This window comes from Carcharodon carcharias, chromosome 5 (assembly GCF_017639515.1).
Source record: "Carcharodon carcharias isolate sCarCar2 chromosome 5, sCarCar2.pri, whole genome shotgun sequence".
NCBI lineage: Eukaryota > Metazoa > Chordata > Chondrichthyes > Lamniformes > Lamnidae > Carcharodon > Carcharodon carcharias.
Window position 1 is genome coordinate 43,898,618 of NC_054471.1, and position 22,626 is coordinate 43,921,243.

The 22,626-nt window shown below is 42.7% G+C and overlaps 1 protein-coding gene across 1 annotated transcript in view; it reads right to left on the reverse strand.

Moving 5' to 3' along the window:
• Positions 1–273: 273 nt before the first annotated feature.
• rpf2 (ribosome production factor 2 homolog) overlaps positions 274–22,626 on the reverse strand; it is a 28,368-nt gene continuing 6,015 nt past the window's right edge. Inside the window, exons 2-10 of the mRNA XM_041188522.1 lie at positions 15,549–15,681; positions 14,104–14,141; positions 12,638–12,677; positions 11,457–11,538; positions 9,703–9,779; positions 9,489–9,588; positions 8,662–8,764; positions 4,223–4,367; positions 274–2,090 (exon numbers count right to left, since the gene is read on the reverse strand). Of these exons, the coding sequence (XP_041044456.1) occupies positions 1,905–2,090; positions 4,223–4,367; positions 8,662–8,764; positions 9,489–9,588; positions 9,703–9,779; positions 11,457–11,538; positions 12,638–12,677; positions 14,104–14,141; positions 15,549–15,681 (904 nt within the window). The 3' untranslated portion in view covers positions 274–1,904. The remainder of the gene's footprint in view (positions 2,091–4,222; positions 4,368–8,661; positions 8,765–9,488; positions 9,589–9,702; positions 9,780–11,456; positions 11,539–12,637; positions 12,678–14,103; positions 14,142–15,548; positions 15,682–22,626) is intronic.

The window sequence follows — 22,626 nt, forward strand, 5'->3', positions numbered from 1 at the left end:
TGCCTGGCACTTGTATGTAGACAATGCCCCCTCTCACCGCAATTATACCTTGCAGAATGAGTTGATTTTCTGCTTTGGGAAATTGTAATGCAATAACAAGCCAAACCCAAAGAAAATTGGAGTGTAGCCAAATCAATTCTCTGTAGACAACAATAACAAGAGGCTTTAAGATTTTTCCTAAGCTGATGGTGGGGGAAGTGGGATGAGATACACAAGAGATTCTGCAAAAAAAAATGATCTGGCCTGCACGTAGGATATAAACATCACAACTTCTGTTTTAAAATGAAACTTTACTTGCACAATATTCAAAACAAATTTCCACAAGATAGGCTGACAACAGTTGTATGTGGCCCTTTTGGGAGATGTGCCTCAACAAAATACAAAATGGATTAATAAACATAATCAAAATGAATTGTCACACAGCTGCCACTGTAAGACCATAAATGCCAAATTTCAGCAATTCAAGTTGACAGGGAGGGAAAAAAGAGGCATTAACTTTAAACCAATACAAAATACATCTCATACAAAACTGTCAAAATCTTGCACTTCATAACCGAAAAATAGGGTAGAACAGAAAAATCAAAGTTTTCCTCATTCATGGAACCCAATGTATTTGCTCTGCAGGTGTTTTGTGTGGCTTCTGATAATTAGGAATCTACCACTGATATTTGAACAAGGTAAAGAATGTGCAACTGCATGATAAGTTCTATGGCAAAATAAAATTATATTTAATGTTATGCAGAATACAAATTGACCTTGGCCACAATATCCATTACTTTGTTTCATATCCTGCTATCTCTAACTTTATTTTCTCATTTTGACTGAACGCATGAATCCTCATTTAGTTTCAGAGTTCAGAAGGTGGCGGGCTGCTTGAAGCCAGACAGGTTTCCTTTGAACGTAAAGTAAAATACTGCAGATGCTGGAAATTGGAAGTGAGAGAGTACTGGAATTTTGATGACTAAACCAGGTGCAAAAGTCACAATGACCCGAGTTCCTAACCTGAGGACACCAATAGATCAAGTGCTACGGAAAGCGATGAAACTGCCAAGTGAGTTTGCTAATAACTAGCATTTTGTTTTCCAAAATCCAAAGAATAATTTTATTGCTTCAGAAGCAATCATTTTTAAAGGTGATTATGCTGTTGAGAACTTTACATTTGTTCCAAATTGAACTGATTTTTATTTTGCTAAATGTTTACTTCTCACCACTACTTAAAAGCAATTTAGTATTTACCACCGCAAAGCAAGCATCAATGTAGTTTGAAACTACATTTAATCCAATGAAATTAATTGCTAACCTCCTTGGGTTAAACAACTCTACAAAGGCAGAGTTGTCAAACAGCACAGCTTCCAAATCATATGGGAAAGGTCACCCTATGGAAGCCTGATAATCCAGAACCAGCAGTCACTGTGTAAAAAATAAGAGGTCGCCCATTAAGACAGAGTTGAGGATAAATTCTTTCTCTCAAAGGGTAGCGAGTCTTTGGAACTCTCTTCCTCAAAAGGCAGTGGAAGCAGAGTGAATATTTTTGACGCAGAGGTAGATAGATTCTTGATAAACAAGGGGGTGAAAGGTTATTGGATGTAGGCAGGAGGACACAATCAGATCAATCATGATCTTATTAAATGATGGAGCAGGCCTGAGGGGTCAAATGGCCTCCTCCTGCTCCTAATTCATACGTACGTATGTTAATTCTCTCAGAAATGTTGAAAACATCAGTCTATTGTACAGCAATAAAAAATAGCCATTTACATCAACACTGACAGGTATAAGAAGTCAGCAGGATTACATTTGACCATTTGTTTGGTTTGTGCTTGCTGATGTTGGAAGTTCAGTTGTTTTCAATCACTTGAAGGTAGAGGTGGCGAATCCCAGATTCCTCACTTTTACCAGCAGTCCTGTTAATGAACTTTTGCCTTCTTGGGGCTGTTCTCTGCCTCATCAGGTACGACCTCCTTCTCTCCTTTCCTCTTCTTCAGTCCTTTCATTTTTCTTGTCTGTAGTTTGCCAAGGTCTTGCTTCTCCATGTGGATTCGGCCATATGTTGTTCCAAACACATCTTGGGAAATATTCTTCTTCTTCCTCGCCTGAAACAAGATGTCAAAAACTTAAATCGTAGTAAACAGCTTTCCTTCCACAACAATCCCAAAGTCTCTTTTAGGTCAGAAGTTTTTAAAAAAGACAAAATCAAAGCTGCATTTACCAGTTACCTGCAATTTAAACGTTTGGAGAAAGAAAAAAGCGGCAACAGTTTAAGGTGTAAAGCCTTAAATTAACAGGCATTGCTCATTATACCTTTGAACTCAATTACATACAGATTTCTCAGCCTGTCCCGTAGTTTAGCTTTTCATCTGCACTGGCATTTTCTAATGCTTGCATTACAAGTGACCATGATTCTGTATGACATTCTTCCTAAGTCCTGACTGCCTCACAGCATAGCCTCATTTTTGTCCTCCCAAGCAGTAAGTGTGACCACTCCAGGTGTCAGTAGTGAAACATTACTAGGTTCTGTGCTGTATACGCGATGTAATTTTAAATAGTTTTGTGGCCCACACTTTTTCAATTAAGCTGCAATGGTCAAGAGGTTAACGTTTGGGCTCGAAATTCAATGGGCTTCCCCATGTGAGTCAAATCCTGGTCACAGCAAATCTGCTTCAAAAAACTTTTGACATGTCAGCCGTGGTTTAGTCAGTAGCCACAGAAGGTTGTGGGTTCAAATCCCATTCCGGGACTTGAGCACGAAAATCAAAGCTGGCACTCCAGTGCAGCAGTGACTGAGTGCTCTACGGTTGGAGGTGCCACCTTTCAGGTGAGACTTTACATTGAGGTTCTGTCTGGCCTCCTGGATGGATGTAAAAAAACACCATAGCATTATTTAGATGAGGAATAGAGGAGTTGTGTTCTGGTCAATACTCATCTCTCAATTAACATGACAAAACAGATTATCTAGTCATTATAACATTGCTGTTTGTGGGATCTTGCAGCGTGCAAACTGGCTCTCACCTTCCCAACATTACAACAGCGACTGTTTCTCAAAAGCGCTTTGTTAGCTGTTAAGTGCGTTGAGACATCCTGTGGCCATGAAAGGTGCTAGATAAATTCAAGTCTTTCTTTCGTTATTAATTTAGCTTATTTTTTGTAAGAGGTGCAGCCTTAATTTGAAAGACCCTAGCTAAGCAAAGATAGTTCCTTCACACGCCCACTTTGAAGTTAACATCTCCACTGATCTCCAAGGGGGTCAACACAAACCCCAACTCAGTAAAAGTGCTGCATCTCTTCATCTTCAAAAGCACAACATTGTACTCTGCCACCCCCTGGTGGTTGCCAAGTATATATTCCCCAATGAATTAACATGAAGATTTCCCGTCCCCACTTTGAAATTGGCTCAGTGTCAGTCTACCTCTGATTTCCTACCCGTGCCCTCCCTCCTCCAACACTGGCTTACACATTACTCCCCAATCCATCAAAAGCAGCCTATTTTTCCCCCCAAGTAGCATGTTGTTGTTACATGCTCTTAGCATGTGGGAGACACTGGCAAGGCTGCACTTATTGGCCATCCTGGTGGACATGAGTCAACCATGTAGTGTGGGAATGGAGTCACTCATAGGTCAGAGTAGGTGAGGTGGCTGCTTCTGCTCCTTCGAGTACATTAGTGAATCCACTGGGTTTTTCCGACGTGCCAACAATTTCCATGGTTATTTTACCTGGTGCCAGACCACAAAAGACCAGATTTACTAAATTAAATTTCTTAATAAGCCACACTAGGATCTGAATTCTCGGCCTCTGGGTTGTTAGTCCAGTACCATAAATCAATAGGCTACATCGCCCACACAGAATAAAATTACTTGCCTTGAGATCTTACTAAGTTTTTGCTAGGTATCTCATACAAAGATTTATCCTTTCATATCTGTGAAAAGCTCTTCCGATCATCGATATTAAAAATCTGAGAGACTTGGTATCATATCAGAATTCCTTTGATCAATCAGATCAAAGCTCATTTGATAATGACACCAACAATATGTCCAACACGGAGCAGCCCAATCCATAGAAATCCTTGTGGAATCCAACAGGCAGCAACTTGTCATGCTTAAAATTGTCCAAATTTACATGATCGCATTCAGGTTCCTTAATGGTTATACAAAGTTTAAACAAAAACATGCTCCAAAATTCAACACTACCCTAGAACCTTAACTCAAGAATGTTTGTTTAGTCATGTCACCTTAAGGGCCTTGGGCTGTTTAAGAGACTTTTTGTAGAGGTCGTCAGATGCCAAATGTGTTCTCCTTAGTACAAAATTAAAGGATGGTCCCATTTCTTCCAGCTCTATTCTGGGGGTTCTGCAGCCAGATTTCTTCAAGAGGACCCTGTGAGTAAGGCAGATTGGTCAAGATCCATGTTAATTGCAAGGCTACAGCAAGCACTAAACAATATGACAGACTGCTATTTTAATATTGCTCTGATTGTACAGCACCCCTGCCGCTTACCAAACTCAAGGATAAAATTCATCCTGCAAAAACGGAACAGGAAATCAAATGTCGCATTCACATTATTATTTACAAGAATTTACCTTCCCTCATGCATCCTTGTACACAGCATCTCAGAGATTAAGTTCAATTTAGTATCAGCACCTGTGTGATCACTGGATATAAAGTTCTCATTTAATAACATTCACGTCTCACTGGCAGAAAGTGAAATAGATTTCAAATAATGGGACTTTGTTGCTCGTACCTCTCTTTAGATCAGAATTCATTGATCGCAGCTGAAACCTACCTTGGTACAGGGCTTTAATAAAGTGCCAGCATGTTTAATTTAGACATCAATCTCGCAAACTTCTACATCAAAACAAATGCAATCAATGAAAGCTTATCCCCTAGTTGGGCATGGTATACAACTAACTCAGTTTAGAATAGAAGCAAAAAGCTGCAGAGGCTGGAAGTCTGAGATGAAAACAGAAAATGATGCAAAATCACAGGTCTGGCAGCATCTGTGGAGAGAGAAACAGAGCCACCGTTTCAGGTTGATGACATTAACTATCTTTGTACAGATGCTGCCTGGTCTATTGAATATTTCCAGCATTTTCTGCTTGTCTCTCCTAGACTACTGTTTGATATTTAACTGTAAGCTACAAGTGCTCTGGCATCTTGGGCTTTCTTACATGTCAGACTCCAGGTCCCCTCTAAAGATATGTTTACATTGGACTTAAATTCATTTAGTTTTATTTATTAATTCATGGGATGTGGGCTTCACTGGCTGGGCCAGCATTTATTGCCTATCCCTAGTTACCCTTGAGAAGATGGTGGTGAGCTGCCTTCTTGAACCGCTGCAGTCCAGGTGCTGTAGGTACACCCACAGTGCTGTTAGGGAGAGAGTTCCAGGATTTTGACCCAGTGACAGTGAAGGAACGGTGATATATTTCCAATTCAGGATGGTGAGTGACTTGGAGGGGAACTTCCCGGTTGTGGTGTTCGCATCGATTTGCTGCCATTGTCCTTCTAGATGGCAGTGGTTGCAGATTTGGAAGGTGCTGTCGAAGGAGCCTAGGTGAATTCTTGCAGTGCATCTTGTAGATGGTACACACTGCTGTTACTATGCATCGTTGGTGGAGGGAGTGAATGTTTGTGGATGCAGTGCCAATCAAGCGGGCTACTTTGTTCTGGACGGTGTCAAGCTTCTTGAGTGTTGTGGGAGCTGCACTCATCCAGGCAAGTGGGAAGTATTCCATCACACCCCTGACCTGTGCCTTGTAGATGGTGGACAGGCTTTGGGGAGTCAGGAGGTGAGTTACTCATTGCAGGATTCCTAGCCTCTGACCTGCTCTTGTAGCCACAGTATTTATATGGCTAGTCCAGTCCAGTTTCTGGTCAATGGTAGCCTCCAGGATGTTGATAGTGAGGGATTCAGTGATGGTAATGCCATTGAACATCAAGGGACGATGGTTGAATTCTCTCTTGTTGGAGATGGTCATTGCCTGACACTTGTGTGGCGTGAATGTTACTTGCCACTTATCAGGCCAAGCCTTGATATTGTCCAGGTCTTGGTGCATTTGGACATGGACTGCTTCAGTACCTGAGCAGTCACGAATGGTACTGAACATTGTGCAATCATCAGCGAATCCCCACTTCTGACCTTATGATGGAAGGAAGGTCATTGATGAAGCCACTGAAGATGGTTGGGCCGAGGACACTACCCTGAGGAACCCCTGTAGTGATGTCCTGGAGCTGAGATGATTGACCTCCAACAACACAACCATCTTCTTTTGTGCTAGGTATGACTCCAACCAGCGGAGAATTTTACCCCGGCTTGCCATTGACTCCAGTTTTGCTCAGACTCCTTGATGCCACACTCTGTCAAATGCTGCCTTGATGTCAAGGGCAGTCACTCTCACCTCACCATCTTCCATTATGCTAGGTATGACTCTCACCTCGCCAGTCACTCGCACCTTACCTCGGGAGTTGAGCTCTTTTGTCTTTGTTTGAACCATGGCTGTAACGAGGTCAGGAGCTGGGTGGCTCTGGCGGAACCCAAATGGGGCGTCAGTGAGGTTATTACTAGGCAAGTGCCGCTTGATAGCACTGCTGTTGACCCCTTCCATTACTTTACTTATGATCGAGTAGACTGATGGGGCAGTTATTGGTCAAGTTGGATTTGGCCTGCTTTTTGTGTACAGGACACACCTGGGCAATTTTCCACATAGCCGGGAGGTGTTGTTGTACTTGGAAGTTGGAACAGCTTGGCTAGGGGCCTGGCAAGTTCTGGAGCACAGGTCTTCAGTACTTCTGCCAGAATATTGTCAGGGCCCGCAGCCTTCAGCCATTCCTTGATATCATGTGGAGTGAATTGGATTGGCTGAAGACTGGCATCTGTGATGCTGGAGACCTCCGGAGGGGGCCGAGATGGATCATCCACTTGGCACTTCTGGCTGAAGACTGTAGCAAATGCTTCAGCCTTATCTTTTGCACTGATGTTCTGGGTTCCCCCATCATTGAGGATGGGGATATTTGTGGAGCCTGCTCCTTCAACGAGTTGTTTAATTGTCCACCACCATTCACGACTGGATGTGGCAGGGCTACAGAGCTTAGATCTGATCCATTAGTTGTGGGATCGCTTAGCTCTGTCTATCATTTGCTGCTTCTGCTGTTTGGCACACAAGAAGTCCTGTGTTATAGCTTCACCAGGTTGATGCCTCATTTTTAGTTATGTATGGTGCTGCTCCTGACATGCCCTCCTGCACTCTTCATTGAACCAGGGTTGATCCCCTGGCTTGATGGTAATGGTAGAGTAGGTGATATGCCAGGCCATGAGGTTACAGATTGTGGTCGAGTACAATTCTGCTGCTGCTGATGGCCCACAGCGCCTCATGGATGCCCAGTCTTGAGTCGCTAGATCTGTTTGAAATCTATCCCTTTTAGCACAGTGGTAGTGCCACACAACACGATGGAGGGTATCCTCAATGTGAAGACGGGACTTCATCTCCAGAAGGACTGTGCAGTGGTCACTCCTACCAATACTGTCATAGACGGATGCATCTGCAGCAGGCAGGTTGGTGAGAATGAGGTCAAATATGGTTTTCCCTTTTGTTGGTTCCCTCATGTTTCCAGACTTATTAAATTCAAATTTATTTACTGTGTCTTTGATTAGGAGTTGAATCAGGCAGCAAATGAAAACAAGCAAGCATGAATTCATAATGCAAGGTGGAAATTCCCCCTCTAGCAGGTATCAGGTTTGCGTTGTTTGAATCCTGAAAGTAGTGGATAACTCAGATTTGCAGAAGTGCCATAGCACCTCAAGAAATAAACCAAACCCAACCTCACCCATCCCACTCCCAGCATCCCCCAAAAATAAAGCTATTCATTGGCTTGCTGTGTACCCCCATAATACAAGGAGTTCTTGAAGTTCGCTGCAGTTCAAATTCTGTTGACACAGCATGACGGTATGCTGTCTTCCGATGTCCATTAAAACCTGTTCCAACTAGGTTTTGAATCAACCAGCTAATTGCAACATTTTGAGATTACTTTGCAGCCGTTTTATTGCTTGTTGTACCCAACCCCTGTCCCCCAGTATCAGAATTCAGGCTTGCAGAGGGTACGAGAGATTTTTCAATGTTGTTCGCACCAAGAACTCCAAAGTTAAATTCACCCCAGAGTCTGCCCCAGTACTGGAGTTTACATATCGAATCAACAACATCCCATAAACACCAATGTGATATTCCACATAGAATCACCCTACATTAACAATCTACATTTATTACAGACTTAACCAAACCTTTGTTAAAGTACAGGCAATTCTGCAATGCAGGATCAAGCTCATTACAAAATGAGCCAAGATCATTCATAGTAATCTCAGTTAGAACCTGTGGCAGTAAAAGAGGTTCACCCCATCAGACTGGGTTGTGTTTAAATCTGCAAGTGCATCTTCAAGTCAGAGTGCAACTATCTCCACCAGTATTCATTGCCCAGTCAAGCCAGATAGGAAACATCAACACTGAAGAATCTAAAACTGCTTTGGATCCTCCTCGGCCATGTGAATAAACCCAAAGACAATGCACAACAGGCAAGCATCTTTAGTGGGCAGGCTAAATATAGCCCTGGTGTTCAAGAAGCAGACCTGTGTGATCACTTCTTAAAAAGATAAATAGGAAACATGCTGCAGACAACTCACTTATAGCTTCGCATGAAGATCTTTCCACCCAAAGCCGTGAAATGCAGAACAATTTCCAAGCCACCTAAGCGAATGTTTGGCACTGTGGGTCCTCGGAAGAAATCTACGGCGTGCATTGCAAGAAATCAAATGCATCAATCAACAAGTACCCAACTTTAAAATGTCAAACTGCATCAGATTTAGAAGGATGCTTGAAATAAAAATATAACAGGAAGCTCAAGTCTATCTTCAGCTTAGCAATTCTATGTTATTTAACCATTGGTTTGGGTTATCCATCAGTTCAAATGTACAAGGCCCAGTTTTACCCATCTGCATCAGTAGATACAGAACACACACTCATATTCTCTTTCCTCCTTTACATCCACTCTCCCTCCTTCTTCCACCCTCCCCCTTGCCATTTCTCTACACTACACATCATTCTGTAGCACACAGTTAGGCACACATACTACTTGCTCTTCTCATAGTTCCTCAGCAGACTACCGAAATACATACAAGTAAAATCCTTTGATTCTCTTTCACTGTGAAGATGTAGATACTTGGTCACTTCCTCATTTCCTCACTGCTAGTCAGACACCTCATTATAAAGCAGAATCTCATATTTGAATCCGTGTCCAATCACTCAATGGCACAGGACACTGGTCTGTTAATCTGCCAAAATCTGAAAAGTGATCCTTTAAATACGCATGTTGCCTGATAAGAACACAACCAGATCCATCTAAGAGCTCCTATTTATATAGTGCCTTATCACATTCTCATGACATCATAAAACATTTCAATGCCCGTTAATTACTTCTGAAGCGCAGTAATGGTTATGTAGGCAGACTTACCAATAAGGAGATTTTTCAATCTTTTAAGATCACTATCTATTTCAAAGGAATCTCCGGCAAAAATCAACATCGGCTTGGATCCCTCTGCAGATTTACTGTTCTGGAAAAGTAAGTGAATAACAAAGATTGGGAAAATGTATTTCCGCTGTATTGCTTCAATCAGTGCATCAGAGAATTCAAAATGCAAATCCTTACTTTGCTTATAAAGCAATACCTTAAAATCTCTCAAACCATTAAACTTTTCAATTCCTAGCTCGATCATATCCAGAATATGGTAATCAAACATGCGGCCTGCAAAGAGGGAGAACAATGAATTACTGACAGAAATACTTTATCGTGCTAAAACATTCACATGTAAATACACAAATTATATGAAATGTAATAACATTCTCCTGTAAATAAAATAGGAAATATACCGTGCAGTCCTGCTATAAACAGCAGGGCAACAAGGTTACACAGATGATTCTTTGCATCTTTTGTTCCTCACAAATCGTTCAACAAAACCACTGATAAAAGTGTACACAAAAACAAAAGGGCAATTCTGTTTCAACAATATTTTCTCTTAAAATGCATCAGTGCAAGGGGAGTCCCTGATCATAAAATCCATCCATAAAACAAATTGAAAGTGCCCAGTGCTTACAGCGTTATTTAGATTTGAGATCTTAAATCTTGTATCTGGATTTCTTAATGTGCATTCAAATCACCTAACAAATCTTTAATCTAAAACAGGTGATGTTCAGTTTTAAGGAACAGGATGCTTGTAACCAGGAACTCAGGTGAATAGTACTCAGCTGTTTCTATATTTTATAAATTCTACCCAACCTGTCTCTCAGCCCACTCCTAAACATCACAATACAAATATAGGGACTCATATCAACTAATATTACTGCAGTCAATGTTTTCTAAACGTGTACTTGGTTCTTTCTCACTGAAACAAATCAACTCCCTTCCCAACAACAGTTGAGAGGAAGGGAAGACAGAAACTGCATTTGTGAATTATTCATGGCTCTGCATTTCTTTTTGAGAAACCAAGATTTAAGAGACAAAACACCAGGGTTGAGACAGAGATGAGTAGGGAAGTAAGCTTATCGGCAACTGACAAGTTCAAATGCTAAAACCTGAAGTTTGCAGAAAGGATAAAGCAAGGGAGGTAAATGAGTTCCAGTGCAGCGCACAACTGGAATTACTGATTGAAGCATCTAAAAACAGGCAAAGATATGGTCAAATGAAAGAGGACTAAAGGGACGTGGAACATGGAAACTTATAAGCCAATATGTTTATATTCCAATTCAGTTCTTTAGCTCTCATCCTTGTGGATTAGCACCAATCTTCCCTGGAACAGCTATCAATTGCCCATACAAAAGCAAATCACCACCTGTTCAGCTGCGTATTCAGCTCCCTATTCTTCCTGTTGTTTTCTATTCTAACTTGTAACTTGTAACTGAACAAATAATCTGGAGATCCATGTCCTTGAAGTCCCAGACCTGCTCTGTTGGAGTTCAGGCTGAACTGTCAAAAACCAAAACTTCCAATAAGGGAATTTGACAAAGGTGGAAAACTGCAGAAAGGGAAGGATGAGCAGTGTAATTACATGAAATTTAAGCAGACAGGCTTCACGTGTATAGGTATTGTGGTTTCTGGTTCTGTAAGTGATTGTTCAAAGGGTCTCCACAAAACATGAACCAAGATCTCTCTCGGCATGGCCAACAGGGAGTCTCATCTCTGGAACATAGTTGTGATGTTCAGCTGCCAACCGGGTCTCTCTCTTTAAGGGTCGACTCAAAGTAGGCACATCCAGGTAATTGCAGCAGCAATCAATTGCTGAGATCAGGTGGCAGTTGTAATTTCTTGTAAACTTCAAGGTTTATTTCAATGATGAAGTGCTAGGTGCACTGTCTGATGTTACAGTTGCAACGTGCTTTGTAAATGCGATTTACCAGAACTGCAAAAACAACTCAGCAATCTTACCTATTATCAAATTGTGCGGTCGCTTCTTATTGTGAGAACCAAAGATGAACAAAGAACAATCAGACCTCTTCGAAAAAAATTCCTGTCAGTACAAAAGGAATTCAGAGGAAGAAGACCATTACAAACGTCATCTCAGAGACTGAAAATATGCAATACTATCATCCTTTTGAAACTCACTGGCAACTTAAAAAAAATTTCTACGGGTAGTGGAAAGCGTTCCTTTATTTCACGTACCACACCATTCTGGAGGTGGGGTAGCAATAGTGCTTTGCTGAAATCAGCAAAAGATCAATCACGTTTCCATTAAGGGGCCAGCATCCCTGAACTATTCTCTTTAGCAGTTAGTTCTGAAGTAACTGTGTCAGCAATACATGGTTACTAAAGATTCCTCCTACCAGATCTGCCAGTAAAAGCATCTTATGTTGTAACACTGTGTAACGTAGGACAGAGGCTCTAAGGTTCAGTGACTGGTGCAAGCAGTCAGGGCAACGACCGGGCACTCCAGTTGTTCTCTGCACCTCTAGATACCATCTGCAGACATAAGGTCAGCTTCCATAGTCGGCTGATTACACCAAGCTCTCCACCATTTTTCTTGACCTTCTGACCGCCTTTGTGGCTTCGGACTGCTTATCCAACGTCAAGTCTTAGCTGAGTCACAACTTCCTTCAGTCCAGCAGCAGGAAGGCCAAAACTATGGTTTGCTATGCCCGCAGCAAAGTCTGCTTCCTTGGTACTGATTTCAACGCCACCCCAGCCTCTCACTTGGGTTAAACAAGGCCATATGCAAATATTGCCAAAATTGAAATTTATCCCCCATGTCTTAATTTGACAGCATTGGCTCTGATCAAGTGTTAGTTCTCCAGGTGGTATACTGAAATTAGATTTACTTCAGCAGGCAGAGGGAGGATTTAAATTATTTTTCATTTACTCGTCCCCACACAATAAAATCTTCCCTCAATATGAATAATATACACAGTAGCAGTCTCACTAGTTGCCGCTCTGTAGTGCCTCACATCACCATCAGAAAAATATTAGCAGTGCGAACATTAATGATAGCATTTCAAAAGTGCTCAATGATCAAACTCAATTATTGTGGCACAAAAGCAGGATAAAACCATAAAGCTAAAATAAACTGCAGTCTGCAGTATTCAAATGTTATGCTTTAAAATCTGATTACTCACCACTGATGTCTGATCTTCAAAGGGCCGTGTAATATTTTTCCTGGTTAAAAAGGAAATGGAATTTAGAAACAAAATTTTTCAGGTTTCCTTAAAAATCATTTATTTTTCTGTTGAAGCTTTTCATAGCTTTTAGTGGTGAACCCAAAATAGGTGTAGTAATAATAAGCCTGCATTAAATTAACACTGTAGGGTACCAAAATTTCTCACAATGCTTGAAGTGAGCTGTTATTAGCACAAATGCAGCACCCATTCTAAACAGCAAGGAATTAATTGCCAGTCAATGTGTTTCTTCAGCTCTTTCCTGGACTCGAACTCAAGTTCTGTCGAAGGGTCATGAGGACTCGAAACGTCAACTCTTTTCTTCTCCGCCGATGCTGCCAGACCTGCTGAGTTTTTCCAGGTAATTCTGTTTTTGTTTTGTGTTTCTTGGTGATGCTGTTTGAGGGAGGAATGGCGAGCAGGGCATCAGAAAAACTGCTTCCTTGGATAGTGCCTCGTTTTTCATGTCTTATTTCTGAAGGATGTGTCTTTTGACAGTGCAACATTACCTCAGGATTGTAAAGCATTGTCCTCCTGAATATCAGCTCAAGCTCTGGTATATACTTCTAGCCCACAAGCTTCTGACCCTAAGCCAACTAAGGCAAGGCGATAAAACTGGCACCCTAAGTTTACATTTCCGCAGACTACCGAATTTAACCCAATTGTATTCCAATCTGAAATCTCAGATACCTCATTATTACCCTCACAATTAGAAACTTTTATAAATCAATTCCAGATGCAATTATAGCATCCACTAAGTTTTTAATCTCTTATGTTTTTTTAATTTGAATGCAATAGTTTGGTTTCCTCCCCACTCTCTAGCCTCAATCAGATCAGCTTGGACCATTCTAGTCTATATGACTCAACACCACTGATTATGTTTAGCTGTTTATTCACTGGGGTAAAGAGAGCTTCCTTAATATAACCAGGTCTTCTACACTAATGAATAGAATTTCGATTGGGCAGAGTGTGTGACAGGCAGTAACAAAAGCAAGGTTACACTGCAAGAACTCTAATTTTGCTGTTCCGAAATCTCAGATTGGACTCAAAATGCTAACTCTGTTTCTCTCTCTCCATGGATGTTGCCAGGCCTGATGAAATTTTCCAGCATTTTCTCTTATTATTTCAGATTTCAAGCATCCACAGTATTTTTCTTTTACTCCAATTTGATCCCTGATCAGTGCAGTTGGTGGTTGTCAAGATGGACTGAGGCAACAAAATAGATCTGAGAGTTCCTGGGTAAAGGTGTGGGGAAAAATTCTCAACTGCAATGCCTATTCATATTTGCCATTTGGTGAAGCGTGCTAGAAAGTGCACCAGTGAATGTTGCTTGAAGATAGGATCCACCCACAGTTGAATAGCTTGCCTGGGCTCAACACAGGGTACTGCAGAACACTGAAATGCACCAGCTCATTAATAATACTTACTTCTTATAGAGAACTGCATTTGGTTTCTTTAGGGAATACTGCAAAGAAAAGAAAAGGAAGGTCAGTATAAATTCTGAAACTGCTCACAGCTCACCATTTAAACCCACTGACTCTCTTTAAATCTCTTGTAGCCTGAATTGTCATACTTGTCATGTTAGGCCTAATGTCAAACTTCAATTCAGCACAAAGTGGCCCAGGTTGACAGTAATAAAGGAGAGACAATTTCCAATTATAAAACTTAAAAATCTTAGCAGAAAATGGGGCCCAAAAACCTCCACGTTTTTTTTAAAGTAATGTGGGAATTATTGTATTTAACAAACACCAAGAATTCTAGTCAAATACGATAAAAGGCCAGACATATTTAACAAAGCAAAGATTTTCAATTAGAGGACAGGTATTTTTCTACACATGAAGAAAAGAGCAAAATAAAATGTCAGAATATCCCCAGCCACTCATGAACTAAACAAATGGCTAGATTGCAATATTAGTGGCTGACTGTTCTGGCTAGAGAATCACGCAGTGATTAGCAAATTCTGACCTCTTGTGCATATTCCCTCTGAACTTAAATTGGGGGGGAGGCGTGTGGAGAGAGATGGGTGCATAGTGATAATGTCACTGGGCTAGTAATCCAGAGGCCCAGCTAATGATCTGGGGATATGGGTTCACATCTCACCACAGCAGCTGGTGGAATTAAAATTCAATAAATAATTTTTAAAAATCTGGAACTGAAAGCTGCTCTCAGTAATGGTGACAATGATAGTTTCATGAAATTAGAATCGATTGTCATAGAAACCCATCTAATTCACTAATGCCCTTTAGGGGATAAAATCTGCCATCTTACCTGGTCTGGCCTACATATGACTCCAGGCCCACGGCAATGTGGTTAACTCTTAACTGCCCTCTGAAGTGGTCACGCAAGCCACTCAGTTCAAGGGCAGTTAGGGATGGGCAACAAATGATGCAACAGTGACACCCACATCCCATGAAAGAATAAATAAAACTTAAATTTGCCAACTTTAAGAAACAGGTTAGAAGCTAGCTTAGAGTGACGGGGTAAAATTCTCCTTTGTTCCAGTGGTTGTGTACAAAATGAGTTTGGACAATTTCAACTGAGTAGAGATAATTCTCCACTAAAACAAAATCCATGTGAAAAACCGTAACAGATTGCTGGAGTAGGAAATATAAATGTTCCGCAGGAATATTTTGGGGCTGGATTGCTAAGTGGCACAGAGCGGAAGGAGGTTTACTCTGAATATTATGTAATAGTTACCAGGAGTGCTCAGTGCCAACACTGGGTGGACAATTCCATTCTTCAGCACTGCAAGTCCTGGTCTCAATGGAAATACTGGATAGCAAGTACCAACAATTGGGACCCATCAATACAACCTTGTCAGCTTGGTAAACAAATGGAAAATAATACAGATAATATGCAATATTAAACTCACAATATCTCTTAGAGCTTGAGTCACAGTTTCACTGGTGTTGCCTCCCTTGATGAGCATGGCATTCTTAGTATTCTCAATGACCTTGGGGTCTCTCTTCTCAAGGCACTTCTTTCCCCTTTTTGTCTTGGGCTTGCTACAGTTGAGTGTAAAGCAAACAGGAAAATATTATAATTACAATGCCAGAAATATCAAACAGAACTATGGAAACAAATCCCCAGCTTCATAAAGATGATATTTTTCATCCAACCAAAGCACTGGCAGCAGCACAACAACAGCTGCAGAATCCAAGAGCAGCTAGCTTAGCAAACACTGTGCAAAGCTGGGAGGAAATTCCAAAGCTTAGGCCAAGGCAGCCGAAGATATGGTCTCCAATGGTGGAATGATGAAAATCTGGGATGCACAACAGGTCAGAATTGGATGAGCACAGATTGCAGGGCAGGAGAAAATTACAGAGATAGGGAAGGGGACGAGGCCATTGAGCGAGTTGAAATCAAGGATGCAAATTGAAAATGATGGGCTTCTGAACTGGGAGCCAATGCATGTCAGCGAGCTCAGGGGTACTGGTGATCAGGACATGGTGCAAGTTAGATATGGACAGCAGAGCTTTGGATGGGCTCAAGACTACAGAGGGTGCAAATTGGGAGGCCAGGCAGAGAGTGTTGGAATAATGGAGTTCATAGATATCAAAGGCATGAATGAGAGTTTGAGCTGATGAACTGGGGCAGGGACGGAGGTGGGCCATTGGAGGTTTTTTAATCACTGCCTGTAGGAAAACCAGCCCATCCTCAATGACTGATTCCTTCAGCTCTGCTTGGATTATGATTGGAGTGGCCTTCAGTGAGAACTTTTATTCAAACAATTCAGGTATTTCTGATCCATTATTTTGTTACATTCCAATGTCACCTTACACCTGTTACCATAACAATTGGTTTCAATGTTATTCATGTCCCTCTGCCAAAGGAAATCTGTTGAATTAAGGTTTTAAAAATTAAAACAGGCCCAGAATTTGAAATGCTGCTGCCCACTACAAGTGGAAATGGAGGAATTTAAGGCCATCATTTGTAACTTTTAGGAACTGCAGCAGATACTTCACCACACACCCTCAATCAGGAGCTGCAGCAGATACTTCACCACACACCCTCAATCAGGAACTGCAGCAGATACTTCACCACACACCCTCAATCAGGAGCTGCAGCAGATACTTCACCACACACCCTCAATCAGGAGCTGCAGCAGATACTTCACCACACACCCTCAATCAGGAGTTCACCCCAACAACAGGTGAAGAAGCTCCAACAACCTTTAAAACAGGCCAAGCTCCTGAATTGGGCTAAATGATTTTTGATGTCAATCCAATATGTAAATCTGAGGTTTCCCATGCTCCTGGCTGGCTCAGTAATTCAATGAATGATACAGATAAGAGGGGCAGTAAAATTAGGTTCAGGATGGCAGGCTGAGGGATCAGAAAACCAACCGCAGTTTCCACTATTTAACATCCTCTGTTGCAAGTGCACAAGTGAGGCGGTGATACTTCTCACAACCAAACTAACGGCCAACAATCAACATCTGGGCTGGCACATGAATGGTAGGCACTTGGATGAGGTAGGGTGCAAAGGGGCACAGCCTAGCAATTGGGTCAGTTACACGCCAGACAGAAATCATTGGGATGTGGGGGCAGAAGCACTTCCAGCATTTCAGGACTTGCACTTTTCATCACTTCAGTACATCTCAAGGTGATTTACAGCTAGTGAAGACCATTTAAAGTGCGATCAATGGAGGAAACATAAGAACATAAGAAATAAGAACAGGAGAAGATCATGCGAGCCTGATCCACCACCAGTAAATCCAAACACAGCTGATCCTGGGCTTTAACTCCACTTTCCCACCTGCACAATATATCCCTTAATTCCCCGAGAGACCGAAACCTTAAATGTATTCAATGATGTGGCATCCACAACCCTCCGGGGCAGTGAATTCCAAAGATTCACAACCCTTTGAGTGAAGTAATTTCTCCTTATCTCAGTCCTAAATGACTGGCCCCTTGTGAGTCCCACTCTGGCATGACAGTCTCCGCTGTATTTGTTGCAGAAGATGATGGTGGGCTGGGAACGTGCATGATTTGTTGACCTATGTTTTCTCTGGGCTCGCTTCTCAGCCAGCTGAGCTTTTACTACTGCTTGACTCTTCAATGCCTCCAGAGGCCACGGCTGTCAGCGAGACTATCTGCTGGTTTTCAGCGTCAATATCTGCCATCTTCATAACTTGCTTGCAAGTGGTACGGACATCCAGGTGGTCATGGTCCAGTGACCAGTTCACCGTACAAAAGGTCTTTGTGTACGTGGCCGCCATTCGTCCAATGATCGCGGCTGAGCCAGAGCAGATGTTGTCGGCTTAGCAGTAAGTATGCTGGTGGAATGAGAATGCTCCAGGGTCATCCAGTTGGTGAGCCTGTCCTACCAAGAGATGGCAAGGATACATCTGAGACAGTGAAGGTGGAAACTGTTCAGCCTCTTCTCCTGCCTGGCATAGGTAGTCCCGGTTTCACCACTGTAGAGGACTGTGCTGAGGAAACGGGTTTGGTAGACTCACAATTTGGTGATCTCAGTCAGGTAGCTGATGTTCCACACTCTATGACTCAGCTTGGAAGTAACAGGTGCAGCTCTTGCAATGCTTGTGTTGATTTCAGCACCAAGTGACACATTGCTGGAGGTTGAAGAGCCTAGATATGTGAAACTATCAACAACCTCCAGGGTCATATTGTCAACATCCTGACCATGACATTTGTCAAAAATGACCATGATAGTCAAACCAGCCTGAGAGAGTCCGTCCACCTGCTGCTGATGTTCCTTGGTATGGAATATTATGTGGCATAACTGGCAATAAAGCGACTCTCTGATGAGGATATGGCATTACCTTTGTGGGTGAATTAAATGGATTCTTGATTGACAAGGGAGTCAAATGGTATAGGGGGCACATACAAACATACGATTTAGAAGTAGGAGGCCAGATCATGGCTGGTCTAATCTTAACCTCAACTCCATATTCCTGCCTACACTAGTTAATCTTTCACCTCCTTGCCTCGCAAGAATTTATCGAGCTCTGCCTTAAAAATTTTCAAAGATTCTGCCTCCACTGCCTTTTGAGGAAGAGAATTCCAAAAGACTCATGATCCTCAGAAAAAATTTCTCATCTGTCTTAAATGGATGACTCCTTACTTTTACATGGTGACCCCCAATTCCAGATTCTCCCACAAGAGGAAGCATCCTTTCCACGTCCATCCTGTCAAGTCCCCTCAGGATCTCATCAATGCCCTGTATAACTGAAGCATAACCTCTCTACTCTTGCATTCAATTCCTCTTCAATAAACGAGAACATTCTGTTAGCTGTACTTGCTGTTCCTACATACTAACCTTTTGTGATTCATGCACTAGGACACCCAGATCCCTCTGCACCTCAGAGTTCTGCAATCCCTCACCATTTAGATATGGTTCTTTTTTATTCTTCCTGCCAAAATGGACAATTTCACATTTTCCAACATTGTACTCCATTTACCAGATCTTAGCCCACTTAACTAACCTATCTATATCCCTTTGTAGCCTCTCCACAACTTACATTCCTACCTATCTTAATCATCAGCAAAGTTAGCAACTGTACTTTCAGTCCCTTCATCCAAATCATTTATATAAATTGAAAAGAGTTGAGGCCCCAGCACATATTCCTGTATCACACCACTCATTACAGATTGCCAACCAGAAAATGAGCCATTTATGCCTACTGTTTCCTGTTAGCCAGCCGATCTTCTATCCATGCCAATATGTTACCCTCCACACGAGCTTTTATTTTCCACAATAACCTTTGATGTGGCACTTCATCAAATGTCTTCTGAAATTCCAAGTACAGTATTGCCACCGGTTCCCCTTTACCACATCACGTTACTTCTTCAAAGATGTCCGATAAATTAAACATGATTTCACTTTCACAAAACCATGTTGACTCTGCCTGATTACCTTGAATTGATCTAAGAGACCTGCTATAATGTCTTTAATAATGGAGAGGATAGTGGAGCTGAGGCCACAATTAGATCAGCTATGATCTTATCAAATGGCGGGGCAGGTTCAAGGGGCCAAATAGCCTACTCCTGCTCTTAATTCATATTTGCATGTCAGTTGTTATTTAAGTAGACAAGCCTTGTAGATGACCTGAAGCTATATGACGACAGCAAAGAGAAGAACATGCCAAAGGCTGCTGGTGCCAGAACACAATCCTGTTTGATCCCATTGTTGATCAAAAAGGGTTCTGATGCTGCCCTGCCATAGCTGACCTTCCCCATCATGGTGTCATGGAAAGAGATCATCATATTGTGCAGCTTCAGTGGACAGCCAATTTTCTCCAGCAGCTTAAAAGACTCCCCCTGCTGACATGGCTGGATGGCTTGGTGAGATCGATGAGGACAATATACAGCAGTCTCTTCTGTGCACAACATTTCACGCCATGCCGCCACGAGTCCCTATCTTGTGTATTAACCTCCTGTGTGGCACCTTATTGGGTGCCTTTTGGAAATTCAACTACCCTACCAGTTACATCCTCATGGGGGTACAGTAGCATCTTCACTGTACCAGTAACCCAGAGACCCAGGGTAATGCTCTGGGAACCAGGTTCAAACCCTGCCACAGCAGATGGTGAAATTTAAATTCAATAAAAATCTGGAATTAAAAGTCTAATGATGCCCTTGAAACCATTGTCAACTGTTGTTAAAAACCCATCTGGTTCACTAATATCCTTTAGGGAAGGAAATCTGCCATCCTTAACTGGTCTGGTCTACATGTGACTCCAGACCCACAGCAATGTGGTTGACTCTGAAATGCCCTCTGAAATAGCTTAGCAAACCACTCAGTTGTATCAAAAAAGTCTAAAAGGAGTGGAACCGGACGGACCACAGCATCAACCTAGGCACCGGAAACACCAATGACCCAGCAAGCTCCTCCTTACAAACATCCGGGACTAGTGCCATAACTGGGAGAGCTGTCTCACAGACTAGTCAAGCAACAGTCTGACACAGTCATCCTCATGGAATCATACCTTACAGATAATGTCCCAGACACCACCATCACCATCCCTGGATATGTCCTGTCCCACAGGCAGAGATGGTGGCACAGTGGTATACAGTCAGGAGGGAGTTGCCTTGGGAGTCCTCAACATTGACTCCAGACCCCATGAAGTCTTGTAGCATCAGATCAAACGTGGACAAGGAAACCTCCTACTAATTACGATGTACCATCCTCCCTCAGTTGATAAACCTGTGCTCCTACATTTTGAAAACCACTTGGAGGAAGCACTGAGGGTGGGAAGGGCGCAGAATGTACTCTGAATGGGGAACTTCAATGCCCATCACCAAGAGTGGCTCGGTAGCACCACTACTGACCGAGCTGGCCAAGTCCTAAATGACATTGCTGCTAGACTGGGTCTGCAGCAGGTGGTGAGGGAACCAACAAGATGGAAAAACATACTTAACCTCATCCTCACCAACCTGCCTGCTGCAGATACCTCTGTCCATGACAGTATCGGTAGGAGCGACCACCGTACAGTCATTGGGAAGGCGAAGTCCCGCCTTCACATTGAGGATGCCCTCTGTATCGTGTGGCACCACTGCTGTGCTAAATGGGATAGATTTTGAACAGATCTAGTGACCCAACACTGGACAACCATGAGCTGTTTTGGGCCATCATCAGCAGCAGAATTGCACTCAAACACAATCTGTAACTCATGGCCCGGCATATCCCCTACCCTAGCATTATCCTCAAGCCAGGGGATCAACCCTGGTTCAATGAAGAGTGCAGGAGGGCATGTCAGGAGCAGCACTGGGCAGACCTAAAAATGAAGTGTCAATTTGGTGAAGCTATAACACGGAACCACTTGCATGCCAAATAGCAAAAGCAGCAAACGATAGACAGAGCTAAGCGATTCCACAAACAGGTCATCAGACCCAGGCTTTGCTATCCTGCCCCATCCAGAATGGTGGTGGACAATTAAACAACTCACTGGAGGAGGTGGCTCCACAAATGTCCCCATCCTCAACGATTGGGGAGCCAAACACATCAGTGCCAAAGATAAGACTGAAGTATTTGCTACAATCTTCAGCCAGAAGTGCTGAGTGGATGATTCATCTCAGCCTCCTCCGGAGGTCCCCAGCAACACAGATGCCAGTCTTCAGCCAATTCGATTCACTCCACGTGATATCAAGAAACAGCTGATAACAGTGGATTCTGCAATGGCAATGGGTCCTGACAATATTCCAGCAATAGTGCTGAAGACTTATGCTCCAGAACTTGCCGTGCCTGTAGCCAAGCTGTTCCAGTACAGCTACAACACTGGCATCTACCCGGCAATGTGGAAAATCGCCCAGGTATGTCCTGTACACAAAAAACAAGACAAGGAAAACCTGGCCCATCAGTTTACTCTCGATCATCAGTAAAGTGATGGAAGGAGTCAACAGTGCTATCAAGTGGCACTTGCTTAGCAACAACCTGCTCATAGACACTCAGTTTGGGTTTCGCCAGGGCCACTCGGCTCCTGACCTCATTACAGCCTAGGTTCAAAAATGGACAAAACAGCTGAACTCCCGGGGTGAGGTGAGAGTGACTGCCCTTGACATCAAGGCAGCATTTGACCAAGTGTGGCATCAAGGAGCCCAAGCAAAACTGGAGTCAATGGGAATCAGGGGTGAAACTCTCCGCTGGTTGGAGTCATACCTAGCACAAAGGAAGATGGTTGTAGTTGTTGGAGGCCAGTCATCTCAGCTCCAGGACATCACTGCAGGAGTTCCTCAGGGTAGTGTCCTGGACCTAACCATCTTCAGCTGCTTCATCAATGACCTTCCTTCCACCATAAGGTCAGAAGTGGGGATGTTCGCTGATGATTGCATGATGTTCAGCACCATTCGTGACCCCCCAGATACTGAAGCAGTCCATGTACAAATACAGCAAGACTTGGACAGTATCCAGGCTTGAGCTGTCAAGTGGCAAGTAACATTCCCACCACACAAGTGTTAGGCAATGACCATCTCCAACAAGAGAGAACC